Source organism: Gracilinanus agilis, chromosome 4 (genome assembly GCF_016433145.1).
Source record: "Gracilinanus agilis isolate LMUSP501 chromosome 4, AgileGrace, whole genome shotgun sequence".
NCBI classification, from domain to species: Eukaryota; Metazoa; Chordata; class Mammalia; order Didelphimorphia; family Didelphidae; genus Gracilinanus; species Gracilinanus agilis.
The window spans coordinates 391458109-391480797 of record NC_058133.1 but is presented as its reverse complement, the minus strand read 5'-3'; the positions used below and the strand labels follow the sequence as shown (position 1 = coordinate 391480797).

Below are 22689 nucleotides of genomic sequence, written 5' to 3'. Positions count from 1 at the left end.
TTAAATCCTTCCTATTCTTCTCCTGAAGTGGAAATGTATGTTGGTAATTTATTGTCCATACTTGAAAACTGATACAAGCTGAAATTCACGGTAATGCCCAAGTGATCCGATTAAATTGCAAAATCTTCAAAAAATCATCTCTCTCCATCCTACTGCTCTAGTGCATTTTACCTTGGACACCATTTATCTACTGACTTCATTCAAATTAGCTTCATTCTCCCTGTTGACTGTTACCGCAGGGTCTCTGGAGTTTTCCGTTTGAGAGTTTTGCTCTCTCTCTTTAAAAACATCAGACCAGATAGGCAATAGTTACAATTATTATTATTATTATTATTAATATTATTATCATTATTTCGAAGTGCAAAATCCTAATGAAAACAACAATAAAAATATGGCCTTCAACTTCATAAGAGAAAATGATCCTCTCACCAACCTGGATCATCAAACAATTCTTTTCCCACTCATTTGACATCCTGTCAAAGTTTGCTTTGGATTTTAGAAGACCTGAAAAATACAACTACTTCATCTACAAATGAACTACTTCTTCCCTTAAGTTCAAAAAGCCCTTAATTGTCCCACTCCTCCCCTTTACTTTATGAAAGAAAAAAAAATACACCAGTATCAAGGTCTTCTCTTTCAATATAAAGAAAGATTTATTCACAGAAGTAGTAAAAACAGTCTAAAGAAAAAATATCTTTTAAAGTGAATTATTTCATAGATGTGACTATCAAAGCCAGCTATTCTATCATCTACATTTCCACAACATATTGTACAAAAGATATACATGATAGGTTTTATTATATATTTATATATTCATATTTATATATTGCACTTGAACCAGCAAGGCTTGGGGAGTCACTCATTCATTGTACATGTTTATAAAGTTAAATAGATGGGAAAATTTAAATGTACATTTGGTCTCCTCTTTGGTCTGGAAATGAATCTCCTCGTCGCTAAAAAGTGTTCCTTAGGAGAAGGAAAGGGTAATGGGGGAGGAGGGAGAGAGAAGAGGGGGAAGAGGGAGAGCATGGAGGTCTTTCCTGCCCCCAGATCTCTCCAGCAGAAAGTCTTTTCCCAGGGTCGCAGCTCCTTGGTCAGGATGCTGTGGTTCCACACAAGCGGGTCGCGTTGACCACTTCTTTCAGGTCACTCTCTGGTTTTCCAGCCACCATAAAGGGCCAAGTCTGCAGTTGGGGAAAAGATGGAGGTTGCAAGAGGGTGGATGGTAGTGGAATATTTTGCGGGATGGAGTGTGGGATCGGGTGTGGTGGTTAGAAAAAGGGAGGGAAAGGAGGGAGCTGAAAAACTTATCGCTGCTATTTACTGGAAAAAAAATAAATTGAAGTGTATTTTTGATAAATCAGAGTAAAAATGTCTCATAGCAGCACAGTTCTCTTTCTTTCTCTTAAAAATTTGGGAATCAAATGAAAGAGAGAAGTGGAAAAGGAAAGTAGAGGAGAGGAAAGGAGAGGAGAGATGAGCAAAGTTTGAAATTGATCAGACTTATTAAAGTTATTAAAGTTTTTTTGGGGGGAGCAAACAGGGTTAAGTGACTTTTCCAGGGTCACACAGCTCCCTAGTGTCTGAGGCTGGATTTAAGCTCAAGAAAATGAATCATCCTTATTCTAGAACTGGCGCTTTATCTACCCGGCCACCTAGCTATCCTATTAGGCTTATTTTTTAACAATAACAACAAAAAAGGTCGTTTTCTTTATATTCCTTCCACTAGATACTTGCTCCTTTCCTTTCTTGCTTCTTTGCTCCCCTTTTTATCTATTACGGAGCTTTAGCTATCTTGTTATAAAGCAACCACCCCGTTTTTAGAAAGTTGACTCTTGTTGTATGTATCCTTTGGGTAGATTTGCAATATATTTGCCAACTATTGGTTTTTCGTGAACTACTAAATAAGAACAATAACAACTATGAAGATAAAGAGAAATCTCCAGCATGAGCTAGGAAAATCAGTTTCTCCCCTTTCCTCCTTCTGATTTAATAATCAAAACTCGCTTGAGATTGATATCAAAAGGAAAACTGCAATATCAATGCTCTCATTTTACTCAGATAATTTAAACTGATTTTTCTAGTTGTTTTTGTTGTTGTTGTTTTGTTTTTAGAACAAACAAACAGCCTTTCGCTGAAAAAGACTCAAGTAAAATTCTCTCTCTCACTCCCAAGCTCAAGGCTTGAGGTCGTGGAGTTGCGTGCTATAGATGCCTGCTAAAGAAGAATCCTCACTTAATGAAAGCAGACTGATAAGAAGCCGATTTTTGGAGGAAAATCTCACATTCTTATCACAGAAAAACAGAGGAGATAGCAAGTTGTTTATTCTCTTTAGGTTCTGGGAGTTTTAAAATAAGCTACTTAATTACAAAATAACAGAATCTGAGCACTTTCCTTAAACTACAAGAGTGAGGAAACAGAATTTTGTCAAACGTTTGCTTTTTAAACAGTATTTTATTTTTAAGATCTCGACTTTACTTAGAAGCCAAGAAGATCCTAAGTGCTCAGTGAGAAACACCTTTTTGATTGAGCTGCGCTGGAGAGAGCTGTTGGAATTTTGAAATGGGAATATAACGATAAGATGTCGGGTTTTGGCGGCTGAAGAATGTTTGGTCACAGATACCTGGCTTCTGGTGTGCACTGGTCTTAGAATATTCACACTTGGTAAAGACTTAGGCTATTCAATTTTCACTTTTAAAAGTCAAATTCCGGAAAACAAGATTTGGGGGAACTCAATACTGGAAAAATATTTGTTAAAAGAATCATTGTGAAAGCAAATAAAAAAAGGCAAAGAGAATCTTAGTTTACAGTGGATTTAGCTGGGGGAGGAAGAGATAGATACGAGGGAATCCTTTCCAGTTTTGTGGAGGAAAAAAAAAACACTCCTCTGGGCGTCTGACCTCTCCCTATGCTTCTTGCCAATCTTCCCCCCTGTCTGATGCTAGCCCCTCTGCTCCTGGCCTGCACTAAAGCCCAGGCTCCCTCCCCTTCACTAGATTAATAGACTTGCAAACCCCTAATTGGGCTGCCACGTTAAACGGCAGTATAAATCAACTCTACTACGTGGGTTGGGAGGGGAGTGAGGAGGCCCTGTGAGGTTGCACCGAGGCTGAAGGAGACGGGACAGACAACTGGAGCATTAGGCCAGTATTTCAGGAAAGGTCCCTGGACTCGGGAAGTGTCTCGATGACTGTTTGTCCCATTTGGTGGTGTGTAAGTGGTCACACATACATTCCCATGTGCACCGGGTGTGCCCATGCGTATGGATGTACTGGGTGGGGAGGGGGGAGCGAAGAGAGGGAAAAGGAATTGGGTTGACCAGAGGGCTGTTGGAGAGGCACGGTAACTTACCAGATTGACAGGATGGATGTAACCGTTTTCGTACTTGTCATTGGCCAGGATCTGCCTCAGGTGAGCGATATAACTGGACGCCAATCGCAGTGTGTCCAGTTTGGAAAGCTTGGTGTCTGGAGGGACCCAGGGCAAGGTGGTCTTGAGCCTGGAGAAAGCCTTGCTTAGGACCCGCATCCTGGCCCGCTCCCTGGCATTGGCCGCATTTCGTTGGACTTGCTTCCCTTCCTGGCTGACCCCGTTCAGAGGGCTTTTCTTGGTGGGTGCTTTCCTCCTCTTGCCAGAGCCTCCCCTTCCCTTTTGGGGAGACCCATGTTCGCAGTTAGAACTCTCTTCATTACTTTCATTTGAAGTCCCAAATTCCTTGTTAGAATCCATTTTCAGGCTGTCGCATTCCAACATTTCCACCTCCTGAAGATCTTCCACATCACTGAGGGAGCCAGTGGACATGGCTGGGGGAGAAGGGACAGAGAAAGAATGGGGGAGAGGGAAAGGAGGAAGAAGAGAGAGAGAGAGAGAGAGAGAGAGAGAGAGAGAGAGAATCTCCCCAAAGTGCAGAGTAGTAATTATTGCAGGCTGGATAAGTTTGGGGTGCTATTTGGGGTCCCACCCCCCTCCCCTTCTGTAGTTCAGTTGGAAGGGGGCTCCTGAATGTTCTTGCTGAAGAGGCTAAGGCTCTCTCCCACCCCCTGTAGACTGTGACCTGTAGTGGAGTGTGTGTGTGTGAGAGAGAGCTGAGGAATTTGGTGGACACTAGTAATTTATCTGGGGAATAGGGAGGCGGATCCTAGCAGCCCAGGGGAGGGGCCCAGCCTGAGCCACAACCACACTCGCAAATCCAGTACACAACAGGAGAGGAACACACAACCCCACATAGGCCAATCATTCCTAGCTTATCAGTTAAATCATCTCCACTGAAATAGGCAGCAGGAATTCCTAGATACTTTCTTGTCTTTGCTAGCCTCAAATCCACCCTAGCCTCAGTCCCCTTCTAGTGGCTAGCACCTACCCATTCATCTGGTGGCTTCTTTTCTTCCAAACTCAAAAAGATTCATAGAGCATAGAGATTTAAGACTGGAAAGGACCTTAGGGGTCTTGTTGGCAGATTTGGGGGAAAGGATCTTTTAGAGCACATTCTCTAGTTCTGTCTCCTTCTCCTAAGTCCAAATAATACATTCCCCTTTAACTCCCCCCAAATTCCGACAAAACCCACCCCAACAACTTATGGATAAAAGAGTGCAGCGTCCAAATTTATTCCTCCAGAGATCTGGTATGAAATTCTAGGGCTCTAGTATATTGTTTCAACTTGTGTTTTCCTGAATTAAATTAAGAGAAGCATACCCCTCTTTCACTTTTCTTTCAAAAAACAAATCCTTATAGGATTTTACTTATTTGAAAATGTGAATGATTCTTTTGGAAAAAAAAAAATCTTTCCTGAGGAAGAAGAGAAAATGCAAATGCTGTTTAATCTACCTGGATACTATGGAAGACATCAAAGGCACCACAAAATCATCAGGTTACATAGCGCCACACACACACACACACACAAACCTACATATGTATACATAAGGGAAAAAAAGCCAGATAACTGGATTTCTAAGCATATTACTACATTAGTATCTTGGATGGGCATACAATAATGAAGTCAATTTCTCTACTAAGGGCTGTATTTAAGACCTATTTCTTTATAAAAGTATTCTAAACATTTAATCTCTTTTAATTGTTCTTAAGACATCTCCTGGGCCAGGGATGTGTGTGTGTGTGTTTTTTCTGCTTCTCAACCTTACAACCCCCCAACTCCTCCTGGGTTATGAAGTATTCTTCACTCACAAATGATCTCCACCTAGAGGTCAAGTTCTGCCAGTGAATTTCCTTCTTGGTTTAGAACTAGAAAACTTCTCCAAATTGTCAGGAAGCTCCTTTTATATCGTCAGAAGACACTATGTGGAAGTTCCTCACTAGCCTAGCTCATCCTTTGGGGAGAAATGATTCTTTACCACATGAAGAGAATCATCTCTGTTAATTCTGTCCAAAAAGAAGAAAAGAAAAAAAAATTACAAGAGAGCTGATTGAAAGGAAGTAAAACTAAGGAATTAGGACTCTTTCTTACCTGTTCTTCCACAGGCTTTCTTTCATATTTTTGAGAAGAGACTGAACTTAAGCTTGAAAGTAGCTTTTTACCATTTGATTCAGATAGTACCCCTTTTGCAAAAGGATAAGAACATTAGATTATCATATCTCTAAATCCTGGGCTCAGCTGGGAATTCACTAACCTCTAACGTTTTGTTTTGCTAGTACTGCCCTGTTTGCTTTTCTCCTGTGCTGTAAACTAAACAAATTGTCAGCATATCGGTCTTTATTAATGAATTAGTGCATTTCTTCCTCCCCCTTTCCCCTCTATCCTCCTAACTATAACATCTCTGCCAGTGGATCCAAAATTTGTTAATCACCAGCATAGAGATTTATGGACTCTCTTATTTTCTGTTGTTTGTGCAGGTGGAGATTTAAATGACCATATCCACCATTAAGATTTATGGGCATGAGTGATTGATGTTATAAACCAGGAAAGGGACTCTTCCCACAGCAGGGATGACAGAAATATCAAGTTGAAGTTGCTTTTGTCTTTATGCACAAATGACCCGGGACTGTAGCATATAAAGTACTATAATTTAATCAGACATCCAAGACAGCATTAAGAGGACACCCAGCAGGCCTGTTAAACATTTCCTTAGTGACTTACAAGCAAACTACTTTTCTTTTGAGTTGTCCCTTTTCTCTAAGTCCTGATAAGACATGAAAGCTGAAGTTATTTTTAGACTAGAGCAGCTATAAAAAAATGAACATTTGCCAATGCTTTGTACATCATATATGCACATTTAGACCATGCATTTAAATGTCCTAAATGTACCATCAATGGAATAAAAAAATAGCTATGATATATGTATTAAATTATTTTCTTATATGTGAAATCATTCTTGATTCATCCTTAGTACCCTTGTTCCCAAAACTACTCACACCTATTTTTTATGTATTTGTATATTTGCATATTTTCTCCCTTGATAGAATATTAATTACCCTAAGCAGATATTATTTCATTTTTTGTATGTCATATCCCCAGTATTTAGCACAGCTCTTGGCACATAGTAGTTGTTTAATAGATTCTTATTGACTAATTGATTACTGATATATGTTGAAGACTATGGTCAACAGATTATGATTAACTATTAGCACTAAAGTTTCAGGCATGCAAGAGATCGTGTTTTCAGGACTTTCTCTTTAGGTTGTCCTGTTCTTCCCAATATTTAGACACCATAGGCTAGCTAGTTACTCTTCATGGATTTCTGAACTTCTCCCTTTGATGTTTCTTCAACACCATGAAGTAGAGAAAGAGCAATTTCCACAAAGAAGAAAAGAAAAATTATTCCAGGGTCTGGTTGTCTTGCTTAGCAATTCATTTTCCTTAGATAACCAGTAATTATTCTTGTTCCCATCAGCCCCATAAGGATCCATTTGGACCCTTTTGTTGATGACTAGGAGGGCATACATATTGGTAGTGATTTTATGCTGTGTTATGCAGTAGAATGAGAGACGATTTAGGCTTCTGTCCCAGTATTGTTACTTATTGTATTCCTATACCTATCTGGAGCTCAGTTTCTTTATTTGCTATGTGGTTCCTTCCAGTTTTAAAACTATCATCCTCTGATCCTATTTTTGAAACTAGAAGAGATGGGCATCCATCTGAAGGTAAGACTGTAAAATGCTGAGAATCTTGATACAAACTGATCCAGAAACATTGAAAATAAATCTGTTTTGTTGTATTTATTTGTATCCATTCTGACTCAAAAATGGAAAAAGAAAGACTGTTGAACAAATCAGATGAACTACAAGTTACTGAAGTGCTTAATGTATGAGGTGCTTTCAGAAAAAATAGTACAGGAGAAAAAAGACACTTTAATTCAGAAAGTCCCTTCTTCTCTTGGAGAAAGAATGAGAGAGAACACATACTAAGTTAAACATATTTGGATTATTTCTTTATGAGAAAGGAAGCAAATTATTTTATCTAAATGCCTTGGAATCTCATTTGTACTTTCTAGGGCCATAGTTTTGACATGAATGTATTAGGGCCTTAATGGCTATACTCATGGTCAGAAAGAGTTAAGATAGTTTTCTAAAGTTCTTACCTTCCTTTCAAGGGACAGGAAGAATTTGTCCAACTTGCTTGTTTCCAAACTATTTGCTTTTTCCCTAAAAGACTGTGTTTGAGGAATTGCAGTGCTAAAGAAAATTTATTTCCAAAAGTTGTAAAGGAAAAAAATGAGGGTTAGGAATGGAATGTATCCTTGAACTTAAATCCTGGTTTATCAGCTGATAAATTTTTAGGAAGTCCAAATTTGATTCAATGGTGTTTGGATGGAACAATTTGCTTCTTTTCTTATAAAAAGGAAAATACCACAGACTTACACTTAATTTAGTACATGTTTCATGTAATTTTTTTTCTCCTAGAAAAATGGCTCTTCAATTTACTATTTTAATTCTTTTCTTTCTACTTTCCACCATTTTGCCAAGATGCCTAATAATCTTGAATTTAGTACCACTGCCATCTTTTTACCTTTTAGTAATTTAAATACTTAGGTTTCATTCATTCATTTATTCATTCAAATTGAAGAAGAGAAGAATCTTGTCAATATTTTCCATATTCTTTTGGCAATGCTAGTACCTTGCTCTGTACTCAGTGTACTGGCTACTCTCTGTACCAGCTTATATTTCATATGATTGTGACCAATTAGTGTCAGTTGCTTATAATCCCACTTAGTATTTATTTTGTTTATTTCTGCATATAAGATATCATTTTTAACACCAGTCACATAAGAAATGTTAACAGACCATTTGAATTCATGTAAAAAATGCTTGGCATTTCTTCATCATCACATACTAGAACCCTAATATATCAAGGGACGTAGAGTTTTATCCCTTACCAGATGCAATTGAGTCAGTATGGTACAGTGAAAAGAATGCTGGATCTTGAATCAGAAGGCATGAGTTTGAATGCTGACCTTCCTTATATTGTTTGGGTATATTATTACTTAACCAATTGGGGCCTTGATTTCCTTAATTGTAAAATGAGGTGGCCTTTTCCTTCCCTCATTCTATGAACTCTATTGTCTTATTACATCTCAGAAAGAAATAAAATATGGAACCTTTAACACAAGGCATGGAACTAGTGATATTTGTGACTATTAAGGAGCTTTGTAACTTGGTGGCTGTGGGTACTGGACTGACACCATCACAGAGTATAGATAGAGGCAGAAGTTGGCAAGTGGTACCCCAAGGCAATGATTTTAAGGAGACCATAATATTCTTTCACATTCAAGAGTTTAATCTTGCAATCCAAAGGCCTACCACATACCAGAATGTAATATGAAAGAAAAAAAACAACACAAAAAGCAAAAAAAAAAAATAAAGCAGCCAAACCCATATACATAGGGGTAGAATTTCATCTTAGAAGTCAATGCAGTGATGGAGCTTTAGACAAGGTAGGTAAGAGATGAAAAATTGTCATTCAGTTTTAATGTTTTTGGAACATATAGTACATGAATAGTTGTAAAAAGATTCTTTGAACATAGAATTAAACTTACCTGTTTCTTATTGAGGTATTCTTTAATATGATACTAGCTAAAGGAAAGGTTATATTGACAGGGAAAAATTAAACCAGAAGTTGGTTTGGTTGAGTAGTAAAGTATTAGATAAGATGGCTAGAAGGAGAACTAAATTTACTAATAACACTAAAAATTATAATAGTTGACACACATACCTTCTTTAAATATGCAAAGTGTTTTAAATATTATTTGATTTTCACAATAACCCTGAGTTAAATCCTATTATTATCTCTAGTTCATAATTGAGGACATTGAGGTTGAGTTACTTATGACAAGCAAAGTCATAAAGCCAGTAAGAAAGTGTTCAAGATAGAACTCAAATCTAGTTCTTCCTGATTCCAAGTCTAGCAATCAGCAAAATCATCACCTTCTTTGAAAAGAGTATATTACTTGAGTATAACAAGAGATACTTCATGTCTTCTATAATGGCTCAAAATGAACAGAATATGATTTAGTTTCCAACAAAGAACAGAAGAAACCAGGCAAATTAAAGAGAATATTTTATTCTAGATAGAGGAACCAATTGACAACACAAAAGCAGCAGAATTTCTCTAAGATCTCCATAAGCTAGAATGATAGCAGAAGACGAAAAGATGAAATTTAATAGGGATCAATATAAAAGTCTATCCAAAAAATAATTGCTGTTGTAGAGGATTTAGAAGTAACTCCAAGGGAGGTCATGCATAAAAAACCTAGGAATTTTAGAGGATCATAAACTCATTTGAATTAGCAGTATAATGTGGCATTTATGAAGTCAGTGCATTCCTAGGCAGTGTTAGTAATTAGAGTATTGCATACAAGGTGTCCGCAAAGTCTTAGTGGAGTTTTATGTTTAAAACTTCAGTATGGGGCAGCTGGGTAGCTCAGTGGATTGAGAGCCAAGCCTAGAGACGGGAGGTCCTAGGTTCAAATCCGGCCTCAGACACTTCCCAGCTGTGTGACCCTGGGCAAGTCACTTGACCCCCATTGCCTACCCTTACCACTCTTCCACCTATAAGTCAATATACAGAAGTTAAGGGTTTAAAATAAAAAACAAAAACAAAAACAAACAAACAAACAAAAAACTTCAGTATGACTTGGGATCCCCTAAGTAGCATGAAGGAGTAAACAATTCCATTGTCATTGGATCAGAGATTTAGACCTGGGCTGGGGGGGGGTCTCTATTGTTACCTAGTCTGGGTTCTTCATTTCATAAATAAAGAAATTGATATCCACAGATGTTAAATAACTTTCCTGAGGTCCTACAGGTAGCTGAGCTGGATTTGGACTCAAGCTTTCTGGTTCTAGATCCATCACTCTTTCCACTGTGCTTAATGGATTCCGCTTTGATTAGATCATGTCTGAACTATTGTTTCCATTTTGGGTCCTTATATTTTAGTAGAATTATTGACAAGCTAGAGAGCATCCATGTAAAAGAATTATCTGGATGGTGATGCAATTAAAAAACCAAGCTAATAGGGTGATTGATTGAAGGAATTAGGTTCCCAAAGGGAAAAGAAGATTTAGAGAGGAAATGGGAAGTATCTTCAAATATATAAAAAAATGTAGAATGAATATTAGAATGGCTATGAGGTTTTGGTGGGTAGAACTAGGACCAGTAAGTGAAAGTGATTGTAATGGAATACTACTGTGTCATAAGAAATGATGAGGAGGTTAATTTTACAAAACATGGAAAGACCAACATGAAATTATAAAGAGTGAAATAAGCAGAATAAAGACAATATTTTAAACAGCAACAGAAATATTGATTGAAGAATGACTTGGGAATCTCCACCTCCAGAGAAAGAAGTAATAAATGGAAACAAGTAAGACAGTTTTATGTATACATATGTTTTTCTTAAATGATGCCTTTCACTAGTGCTGGGAGGGGAGGGAAGGTGCAATATACCTGAGAATTTTAATGTAAAAATGAATAAATAAAATGATAAGGAAGGAGATACGGATTTGACATAAGGAAAAATTTCATAATAATTAGATATATTCCATAATAAAATGTTGACTTGGGTGTAGTAGTGAGCTTATCATCACTGTATTGTAGACAAAATTGAGAGGAAGTTGGACTAGTTGACCTGTGAAGTCCTCTTGACTGGTAAGATTCTATGATTTTAAGAAATTTGTCTTATGTCATACCTGATACCAGTGTCTTTTATCAACGTTACTAGTTTGGCCAAGAGAAGAAAAACACTAGATGAGAATCTATTGCTGTTGGTTATTCATTTGGTTATATAGGAAGTATAATATAATGGAAAGAGCACTGAACATTGTGGTAACACTGTATTCTGTTCTCAGTTCTGCTATTTAGTAGCTTTATCATCTTAGGTAAAACCACTTAACTTTGTCAAGTGTTAGTTTCCTCATCTTTAAAATAAAAACGATTTGTTAGTTATCTCTGAAGTGCCATTCAACTCTATTATTCTTTTAATTCTTTGCAATAGAGGCAATCCACTTCAGATCCTAGAGTCAATGGAAATAGCTCCATAATCATAAACAAATCCATAATTTGTTGCAATTTAAAATTAAAATTATAAATTGTAAATTTAATTTTAATGCTATTTAAAAATCAAAGAAATGGTACATGCCATCTTTAAAAAAATTGACCATATATTCAGGCACAAAAACATTATAATTAAATGTATAAAAGAAGAAAGAATAAAGACCATACCTTTTCAGACCATAACTCAATTAAAAATCTTATATAATAAAGGACTATGGAAGCAAAAAGTAAAAACTAATTGGAGACTAAATAATCTTAAAGAATTTAGTGGGGGGTGGGGGTGGGGGGTGCAGCTAGGTGGCTCAATGGATTGGGAGCCAGGCCCAGAGAAGGGAGGTCCTAGGTTTAAATCTGGCCTCAGACACTTCCTAGCTTTGTTTCCCTGGGCAAGTCACTTGACCCCCATTGCCTAGCTCTTACCACTCTTCTGCCTTAGAACCAATACACAGTATTGATTCTAAGATGGAAGGTAAGGGTTTAAAAAAAAAGAATTTAGTGGGCTAAAAGAGTCAAAGAACTAAAAATTTGCTTCTAACAGTACTTTTCAGAACTTTATCTTATTTTAAATAATAATGAATAATTTGTATAGATGATTTGGGGAGAAGTTTCAGAGGTTAGAAGAAACCACAATGATAGGTTAGATGGCTTGTCCATGATCATCTAGCTAGGATTTGAATCCAAATCTTTTTGATTATAAGTACAACACTCTACTTAATATGAAATTTTGTTTCTTCCAATTTTGCTAGTGTTATAAATTATTTGAAACCTGTTGTCTTCAGTGGACACCTTTCATTTCATAGGATAATAAATGTTCCACTATGGCAGCTTCTCTTATATATCTTTTTGTGGCTACTACCTTAATATAGGCCCTTATCTCAACCTACCTGAACTATTGTGTTTGCCTTCTGATAGGTATTTTTTCCTCCATTATCATTTTTTTTAAGCTGCCATATTTATATTCCTTAGACATAGACTTGGTCATGACATTTTTTTTTCCTCAAAAACTTTAACAGTTTGCTATTATCAAAAAACTTCAAATTCCTTTGCTTGGCAGTCAGAGTCCTCAAGAATCTGCTGCCATTCTAACTTTTAGTCTTATGTCACACTCCTCTCCTCTGCATATTTTATGATTCAGCCAAGTTGTTCTAACCTCTGAGACCCAAATGCTTACATTCCCTGCCCTTCGTTTTCGTTTTCCCCACCAAACCCATAGCCTGTCTGCTTCATTCCTCCTGGAGTTCGTCAGGACTCTTTTATATTTGAACTTAGTTTGAGCTGAGTAGCTACTGAATCAATCCTTGCAGTTTTTCAGACAATTAGAAGACTTTTTTTGTTATCATGTAGCAACAATTATTCGACCATGTATAGCTGGAAATAGATTCCTCTGGAAATAGATTCCTCCTTTTCTCTGTCTTCCCACCCCTCTGTTTTCCGTGAGGCCATTTAGATTTGAATGAGGTAGGAAAATAGTAATCATTCTCTAACGTCTGAACCTGATTTTGGCCTGTTTCATAATTATATAAGTATCAACTATGAGCCAAATGCAACCTAGATTCTGATGACATGGAGACAAAAATGAAACATGTAGATAGTTGCTGTTTAGTCATTTTGGTTACGTACAACTCTTTATGACTCCACTAAAGGTTTCTTGTCAAAGATCCTGGAGTGGTTTGTCATTTCCTTCTCTGGTTCATTTTACAGATGAGGAGCCTGAGAAAAACAGGATTAAGTGACATTAAGTGACTTTTAGGGTCCACCAGCTAAGTGTCTGAGGGCAGATTTGTACAATGGATGTCCATTGTAAAGGACATGGTATATATATATATATATATATACACACACACACACACATATATATATACATACATACACACATACATACACACACAGATAACATGTATGGCTATAGGGTCTTTATGTGGATGAGTCTTCCTGACTCCAGACCTGGTACTCTACTGCATTACCTATGTGTATATATCTATATACACATACACACACTATAGTACTGTATATATATTGTACATATATAATGTATACACACATATACATACATATATGTGTGAAATATAATCACACAGACAAGTAAATAGAACTATACATATATAATATATATACACACACAGATATATGCATTTATATAATACATATCTGTATACACACATGCATATACAGACTAGCAAATAGAAATATAAGTAAATACAAAGTAATTTTAGTGGAGAGAGTTCAAGCAAGTGGGAAAATCAGTAAATGTTTCCTTTAGGATGAGTGGAACCTTGAAGGGAGCTGAATTTCAAGATCCTAAAGTAAGGAAGGAGAATGTTTCAGGTTTGGAAGTGGGGGGAACCTGTGCAAAGACATAGAGATAGGAGATGGTCTATAGTGTAAGGAAAATTAAATAGGACAGTTTGTCTGGAATATTGAGCATATGAGGGGGAATAATATGAAATTAATCTGGAAAGATCAGATTGTGAAGAGCTTTAAAGTAAGTATTACTCACTTTTTATATAGTGAACTTTAAAAATTCTTGCCTAATAAAATACACCACTGTCTATTTAGAATTCTTAGTTCCCTTGTGTGCCTAATTTTACTAGAGCTGCATTTCATACTTCTACACTATTAGGTGCTTCAGTAAACTGTGGATAGGGATAAACTTAATCTATTAATTAGCTACAGACCACATGTCCTTCAAGGAGTAGATAATTAATCTAGATCAAGTTCCAGTGGGCCCCAACTTTCAACTGGAGAGCAAATTTAGTTGAAAAATATTAAATGACTTTCCTCTGGCTACATATCTGAGAATACTCATAAGTATGATGAGTATTGTAGTACTCCAACTAATGCCATTAACTTAACTTCAACTAGCAGTAAAAAATAAAATAAAATTTTTGTTATAGTGGACAAGGTAGCAAAAGTACCTGGAGATTGGTAATACTTTTTTCTCATAACTGCTGACATAGACAAAAATCTACAGAGTGTCTCTAGATTGTATACATAATCTTGTTTAGCCACAATGTATACTAGGCATTATTTGTAAAGACTGAAGAGGGTGGAAGAAACTTTTATTTTGATTTTTTCTAAAATACTCAATGGTAGCATTGTAACAATTAATAGAGCCAGTAATGAATTGATGGGAGATAGAGAAAGTCTATGTGGTGAGTCTTTCTTCTAGGTTTCCCCTGGAGCCAAATATACACTGGGAGACTTTAAGGGGGTGTCATTCCAAAACTGGGTGACCAGGATGGTTGTGCCACCCCACAGGAGTTGGGGGTGAAGCTTTCCTATAAGAGGAGGTATGTGGTACCCCAATCTGATCCTGAATAAGGATGGGGTTCACACAAACCACCCTCCAATCAGTCAAATTCACAGTGGGTGGTCTGACTTCAAGATGGAGGTGGCTAGACCAAGCTGTGGTTCCCCTCTCCCTTGTTGTCTCTCAGGCACTCTGGAATGCTATCTGACTGTTGAATGGCTTTTTTATTATTCTCAAATCAGGGATGGGGGAAAGGGGTGAAGGGCAGAGGGATTTTGGGGTGTCTTCTTTGCTATTCCTATGGGGTCTGACTCTTAGGTGGGAACCTTAGTGGTTCCTACTCCCAAGCTTCTCTCCCTCTTCTCCTTCTATTTCTATTTCTATTTTTCTGTTTCTATCCTTTTCTATAATTGTAAGTTTTGACTGAAAGGGCCTCTCAGCAAGGTTGGGTAATGGAAGAAGGAGCTCCCAAAATGGAGTCCAAATTTAGCTGACTCGATGGTTGAAGTCTTGATGTGTGAGATGTGATGGAATGGCTTTGATCAGGGGATCAAGGTTTCAGTTTCCAAAAGAAAGATCCTCAGGAAACCCTCAGGACCGGATCCGAGCTGGGATGTCCACCTCCTCCCTCTTCCCAGTCCTCCACTGGAAGCCCTCTCCATGCTCCTCTTCCTCGGAGCAATTCCCAGAATCCTCTCTGGTCTCAACTGTCAGCAACTGTCAGCAGCTGCCTTCTCTGGCTCCTTTGGTCTCATCACCTCTTACACAAATCCCATCCTTACAGTATCAGACTGGATAATAAAACTGGAATCCAATTTGAGGCAAAAAAAGTTGTTAAACAGCTACTATAAATAGAACATTATCCTAGGTATCTAGGAAGATCAAAATGTCAAGAAAATAATCCTTGCCTTCATGAATAGACACATATATAAACAACTGTGAAATAAAATAATACAAAATAAGTAAATAAGAGAAGCATAAGCAAAGTTTGATTTAAGTTTTAAGGGGGAGGAAAGATCATTCATTATCAATTGGATGAATCTCAGACTTTGTGGGTAGGTAACTTTTGAGTTGGGTTTTTAAGGATAGATCAACAGGTAAAAATGAATAAAGAACATAGAGCAAGGGCAAAGAGAGAAAGGACATTCTAGGAATGGGGAATACAGTGAACAAAGAAGAAATATTTAGAACGTATAGAAATTATTTTGAATAGTTCTTTGGCTTGATTATAGCCAATATAATATGTTATTTCATCTTTCCAACATTAGTACAAGCAAACAACAGGGAGAAACAAAGAGTTAAAATTGTTACAAAATGAATAATATAATTTCTGACACAACAGCCAAGGAATTAAGGATTAGAACAATTCGAGGTAAATAAAATATGAAATGTTTATAAGTATTTTAAGGTACATTTAATTTGTGGCAGTACTTCTGTGAAGAGGAATATGAATGAAGTTTAGAAAGGTAGAAGAGGGCATATCATTGTGGAGGGCCTTGAATGTCAAGCAAAAGAATTTGACTTTTTTTTTTTTGGCATAAAAAAATTGGCATTTATTATGCCTATAATGAGTCACAGGATAAAACTCTCTGACCCGAAAAAAACAGGACTATCTTTTAGAGAGGTAGTAGATAATGTGTAGACATTATGTGTTTCCATGTTTATTCTTGGCTTTATTTGCCATGTGATCCTGAGCAAAGCCACTTAATTCCAAGGAATAATTCTTCTTGTAATACAACCTCAAAGGGATGTTCAGAGGAAAATAATTTGCAAGATGGTGGGCATGAAGCTTCCTTGTGCTCCTAATACCCTCCAACAAATAACCAAAAATAACCCTACAGAATCAATTCTAAAAGTGCCAGAAACAGAGTGAGGGGGGTGAAGGAGAAAGTAGGAGCATGAATCATGTAACCATGTTAAAAATGAATATTAATAAATGTTTAAATTAAAATTTAAAAAAAAATGCCCAAAACAGACAGGGGTCAGAATTGAAGCTGAATAGCCAGGGATAAATAAGAAGGAAGGTTTCTGACTTCCTGGGCCTCAGTCCCATTACCATAGACCCTGAGAACAGGAATAGAGTGAGTGGAATAAGGCAGCTCCTATGGGCAGGACCAGCATGGAGCTTGTGTCCTGGAGGATACTCCTGGAATCTGTAAGTGGAGGGCCCTGAGGGCAGTTGGGTCTGTTGCAGCCTGGGCTCTTGAGATCCCTACTTACCTGTGGTTGGGGATTGGGGGAGTAGACACCACAGAGTTGATAGTCAACAAGAATTCAAGCCTTGCTGCTAGCAAACAAAGGACTTTTAAAGCTAAGGCAGAATGGGAGGCAGCCTGGCTGTTTGCAGTTATAGTGGTACAGATTCCCACAGACTCTGGTTGGAACACCTAAGGTTATTCATGGTCTGGAGCTTTAGGGGAACCCAAGAGTATATCTGACCCTCAATTATAAAAACTGGAATAACTAAATAGGACCCAGGAAAAAACAAGCACACATACACAAATCCTGAAACCTGGGATAGTATATTCCAGTAAACTAGGAAACCCTAGAACTCCAGCAAAAAGTCAGTAATTAAATCTATTGACCTGGTCACCAAAATCAACCAATCAATCAATTAATCAATCAGCAAAGGAGAAAGAACCCAACTATTAATAGTTATCATGGGGACAAAGAAGATTTCAGTTAAAACTGAGAGGACAATGAAGTAAAATACCTCCTGCAAAAATAGCAAAGAAATTCAACAAAAGGCCACAAGCTCAAAAAAGAGCTTTAAAAGACCTATTCAAAAACTAAATAAGAGAGGTTGAGGAAAAATTAGAAAAAAATAAGAGCAATGCAAAAAAAAAAATAAAGAAAACTATTAAGGGAAGATCACTCGAATGGAAAAAGAGATCCAGAAACTCACAGAAGAAAATAATTTATTAATAAATACAACTGGACATGGGAAAAAGAATGAGTTTCTAAGACAATAAGAAAGCAAAATCAAAAGAATGAAATAATAGAAGAGAATATGGAACATCTTATCATAAAACAACTGACCTGGAAAATAGATAAAAAAAGACTCCTGGAAAGTATAAAAAAGAATTTAGACACTATATTTCAAGAAATTGTCAAGGAAAACTGCCATAAATTCTAGAATCAGAGGGTAAAATAGAAATTGAAAGAATTCACTGATCACTACCTTAAAGAACCCTAAAGATGAAAATGCACAGGAACATCATTGCTAAGGTCCATAGCTCCCTTAGGTTAAGAAGAAAATAATATAAGCAAAAATGAAAAAAAAACAGTTTAAATACTGTGGAGCCTCAATGGGAATAATACAAAATTTAGCAGTTGCAACATTTAAAAAAACACTGGGCATGGAAACAGTATTTTGTAGAGTAAAAACAAGTTTACAATAAAAAATAACATCAAGCAAAGCTGAGCATAATAAAAAAAGGTAAAAAAATGAATATTTAATGAACTAAAGGAGTTTCAACTATTCCTCGGGAAAATACAAAACAGTAGAAAATTTGATTTATAAGAAATATATAAATGTAACAAAAACTAATCATAATCATAAGCAATCAAAAGGTCAGGTAGGGAGGTAAGGTGAGGGGATAAGGGGGAAATTCTTAGGACAAGATAGGGAAGGGATTGATGCAGAAGGGATTTTTGGAAAGATGGATAGAATAAGAATTACAAGGTAAGGAGGAAGGGACAAGAGAGGTGCCTTTGAAAAGATAAGCCAATTTGGAACTGGGATAGATCCAAGGAAAAGGATAAGGGAGGGTTTATGGGAAGGGATGTAAATTGGAGTGGTATTGGTCAAAGGAAACTAGACATCTGAGGGATATAGCAGAAAGAATGGAGAAAGGGATCAAACAATTGGGAGGAAGGGAATGGATGGAAATGCACAGATAGTAACTATTACAGTGAATGTAAATGGGTGATGAATTCACCTATGGAAAGAAAATGGCTAACAGACAGATTTTAAAACCAGAATCTGACAATGTGTTGTTTTTGTTATAACAAACATTGAAAATCAGAGACATACATAAAATGAAGGTTAGGGCTTGGAACAAATTATACTATGCTTCAGTGGATCCAGAGAAGGCAGGGTTAACAGTCATGATATCTGAAAGAGTTGGGGCTAATGTGGATATAAGTATAAGGTATGAACAGAGTAATTATGTTATATTGGGGAGTACTATGGATAATGAAGTATTATCAGTATTGTATCTGTATGTAGCAAGTGTTATAGCACCAGATTTTTAAAGGAAAAACTGAATGAGATACAGATGGAAATAGATAATAAAACAATAACAGTGGGGAGGGGAGGCTTTAATTTTCTCCTCAGAAGTAGATAAATCTAACAAAAAATAAATAAAGAAGTTAAGGGGATGAATATAATCTTAGATAAGTTAAATATGATAGTTGTCTGGAAGCATGAAGCTAGCAGTAGATCTAAGCTTGAGTATACACATCATCCAAACATTTTTTCTGGTGGGATAACAATAGTTTAGAGATAAATATTCTGCAAAAGTCTTACTTTAACACTCATCATACTATAGAGATAATTCTTGTATTCCTGAGAGATTGTGGCATTGGAACATACCACTGGGTATGACCAAGCTGGAAAGACTTAGTTTTGGAAATGGTATGGTCTTGGCAACAGATTTTGTCTGCTGTCTAAGAACCAATTTAATTAAATATGGTCCTAGTAATGTACATTTACTGAGAACCAGACTGGTTAAGCTGATTAAATTAAATGCTGATAGGAACATAGAGAAATAGGCTTAATATTACATTGCTTGAATAATTGTGAATTATTTTTTAGAAAACAAGATGGAAATAGTGAATCTGTCCATGCTTATTAACCTATGGATCCCATTACTAGGATTAGGTCCTAAGGGCATTATTGAGAGAGTAAAAAGCTTTGGATAAATGAAAATATTCATGGAAGGTTTGTAATGACAATATAACTAGAAATAATACAAATGCAATGACTGGGAGAAATGGCTGAATAGATTGTGAAATCTGAATATAATGGATTATATTGTTATTAGAAATGGCAATTATTGACAAAATAAAGGAAACATATGAAGAGATGAAAAGAGAAAAAAAGAGAGAATAATTTATACTATGATTACATTAAAAAACTACAAAATTAAGAGAAAAAATCATTAAAGTGGATCAAATCCAAAGAAATTCAAATACATAATTTGCATAGTTTAAACAAATTGTGAAAAATGTAGTTTGTGGGTCTGCACATATTTTTTGGTATTTGTCTATTTAAATATTTTTTTGGTGGTGGTGGTGGTGGATGCTAAGTATAAAATAAAAAATGAGAAAAAAGGAAGTGCCTTGCAAAAATTAAAAAAATTATAGAAGTGAGATCTATCTACAAGTTGTTCGTAAACTTTTACTAGAGTTTTAAGTCAAACTTAAACTTCATTAAGACTTTTGGGATGCCTTGCACAACACTGTGATTCTATTTCCTCAGGCATTTTGATAGGAAATGCCTAATGGTTGCCAAATGCCAGAGTCCAAGACAGGAACAGGAATTTGAATATTAGCTCTGACACTTAATTGTGTTAATTGGCTATAAATTCCTCCAGGGCAAGAATTGTCTTTTGCCTCTTTTTGTATTCCCAGCACTTAGCCCAATGCTTGGCACATAGTAGGCACTTAATATAAATTTACAGAGTGAATTTTAAAAATTATAAGATCCCAGCCAAGTCACTTAGCCTCTCAGCACCTCAGACAACTCTCTGGCAGTTCATTCATTTATTCATTCAACAAATATGTATTAAACACCTATTATATGCCAAGCACTGGGCTAAGTTCTCAGCAGTTATCTGCTGTATATAATAGTCCATAATAGTAGAGAGAATTTCTGTACTGAAAGCTCCTATTACTCATAGTTTAAAATCATAGTATATTTTTTAGTAGAGAAGGAGCAGAGAAAATTTAGAAGATGACTAGATTTTTATTTTATCCCATTTGTAAAACAAACTCAGCCCTATGCAGGTTGAATAAAGCAGTGAACTGAGCATTTATCCAGTGAGTTTGGGCAGTATTAGACAATTAAAAAGTTTTGGACTCTAAAGTGTTATCAGCACTTTGTTAGCAATGCTCATATCAAGTAAAGTAAACAAAACAAAACAAAACAAAGAAAACCCCAACCCCCCCCCAAAACAAAAAACCAAAGAAACAAATATTGCATTAAAATGAACATTATCTTTCTTTTCTTTGTTCTTACTACTAATAAAGAACAGCTCATCTTTATATAACACTTTATGGTTACAAAATGCTTTACAAATGATATTTCCTTTAGGCTTTATACCTTATTTTTTTTAAAAAGCATATTTATTTTTATTTTTAACTTAACAAACACCAAATAATATAGGTATTACCATATTCATAATAGAACAGAAAAGGATGTGTATGTAAAACATCAGGTCTCTATTATGCATATCTTGTTTTTATTTTTTAGGTATATAATTTATTTGACCTGTAACTCTTAAAAGCTATCCTGCTTGTCTGTACTTCTTGATCTTTCTTTTGTCTTATTTTGTGAGTTAAAAAAGATAGTTCAATAACCTATTTTACTTCCTCTCTTGTTTTTCTCTTTTTTATTTTCTATTCTCTTTCTTTTTCTCTTCTCCTCTCTTTCTCTGTCTCTATTTACCTTCTCCCTTCTACCCATCTCCCTACTGGGAAAATTAAAAAGTTCTTGCATCAAATATGGATAGTCAAACAAGACAGATTTCCACATTAGCTGTGCCTAAAAATGTACATCTTATTTTGCAAGGAGTTGGGTAGGATGCCCTCTGGAATCAGTCCTCTGCAGTTGTGGTTGGTCATTGCATTGTTTGGAGTTCTCAAATCTTTTAAAGCTATTTTTCTTTATAGGCTCAGAACTACCTTATTGGTAACTCCAACAAAGGATAAAGAACAAGGAAAGAGGAGGAGAGAGGACTGTCTAAGATCCAGGGCCATGAATATAGGTAACAAGATTTTAGATGAAGATTTATGAACATGGCTACTAGTTTGGATAGTGGGACTTGATCAAATAACTACTCTTATTTGTGATTACCTTGGTTCCTAGGGATCCTTTCTTAAAAGCAATACAATTAGGGGGCAGCTAGGTGACTCAATGGATTGAGAGCCCAGCCCAGAGATAAGAAGTCCTAGGCTAAAATGTGACCTCAGATACTTCCTAGCTGTGTGATCCTGAGCAAGTCACTTAATGCACATCACCTACACTTTGCTGTTCTTCTGCTGTAGAACCAATATTCAGTATTGCTTCTAAAACAAAGGTAAGTTTTTTAAAAAAAATTAGTACAATTATTCTTACTTTACTGATATTAATCTAGTGTGGAACATGTCCACTCAGGGAAGCAGCACACAAATCCACTGCATTTCCTGTTCATTTTCTGTGACACCATTTCCTGAAGTAATCATAAATTTAACAGGAGAATCACAGTTTCCTTTAGTATACACACAGTTAAGAAGAATGTAAAAAACAACATTAAAAAAAATTATCACCAGGAGATTAAAATGCAGACATAACTATTTCTTATTTTGAATATTTCTTTTTCTGTGTTGTTTTTAATTTGACTTTCTTTTGAATTTCTGTGGTTTAAAAAAATGATGAAGCTTTGTTAATTAAAAATAGTTTCTCCTTTTATTTTACATTATAGTAGATGATTTATGGTATTTTGGACCCAAATGGGAATAATGACTATAACTTTTTAAAAAGAAAAAAAAATGCATAGTACTAACAGCACAGTTACTACCAGTCTACTGGTTCCAAATGACAAAACTTTGTTTTAGTGTAAATAAATAACATTGCTTAGAAAATAGTCAAAATATTTCATTTCTTCTCTCTCTCTCTCTCTCTCTCTCTCTCTCTCTCTCTCTCTCTCTCTCTCTTTCTCTCTCTCTCCCTC

General features: G+C 36.1%; 1 protein-coding gene across 3 annotated transcripts in view; it reads right to left on the bottom strand.

Moving 5' to 3' along the window:
• Positions 1-629: 629 nt before the first annotated feature.
• The window catches only part of TCF21 (transcription factor 21), a 33615-nt gene continuing 11555 nt past the window's right edge, over positions 630-22689 (bottom strand). Inside the window, exons 1-3 of one of the 3 annotated variants that reach the window (XM_044677020.1) lie at positions 5182-5235; positions 3352-3803; positions 630-1184 (exon numbers count right to left, since the gene is read on the bottom strand). In XM_044677020.1, coding sequence (XP_044532955.1) covers positions 1095-1184; positions 3352-3801 — 540 coding nt within the window. In that variant the 5' untranslated portion in view covers positions 3802-3803; positions 5182-5235 and the 3' untranslated portion in view covers positions 630-1094. Of the gene's footprint in view, positions 1185-3351; positions 3844-5181; positions 5236-22689 lie in introns of those variants that run through there. The other 2 variants (XM_044677019.1, XM_044677018.1) reach the window with 2 other exon arrangements.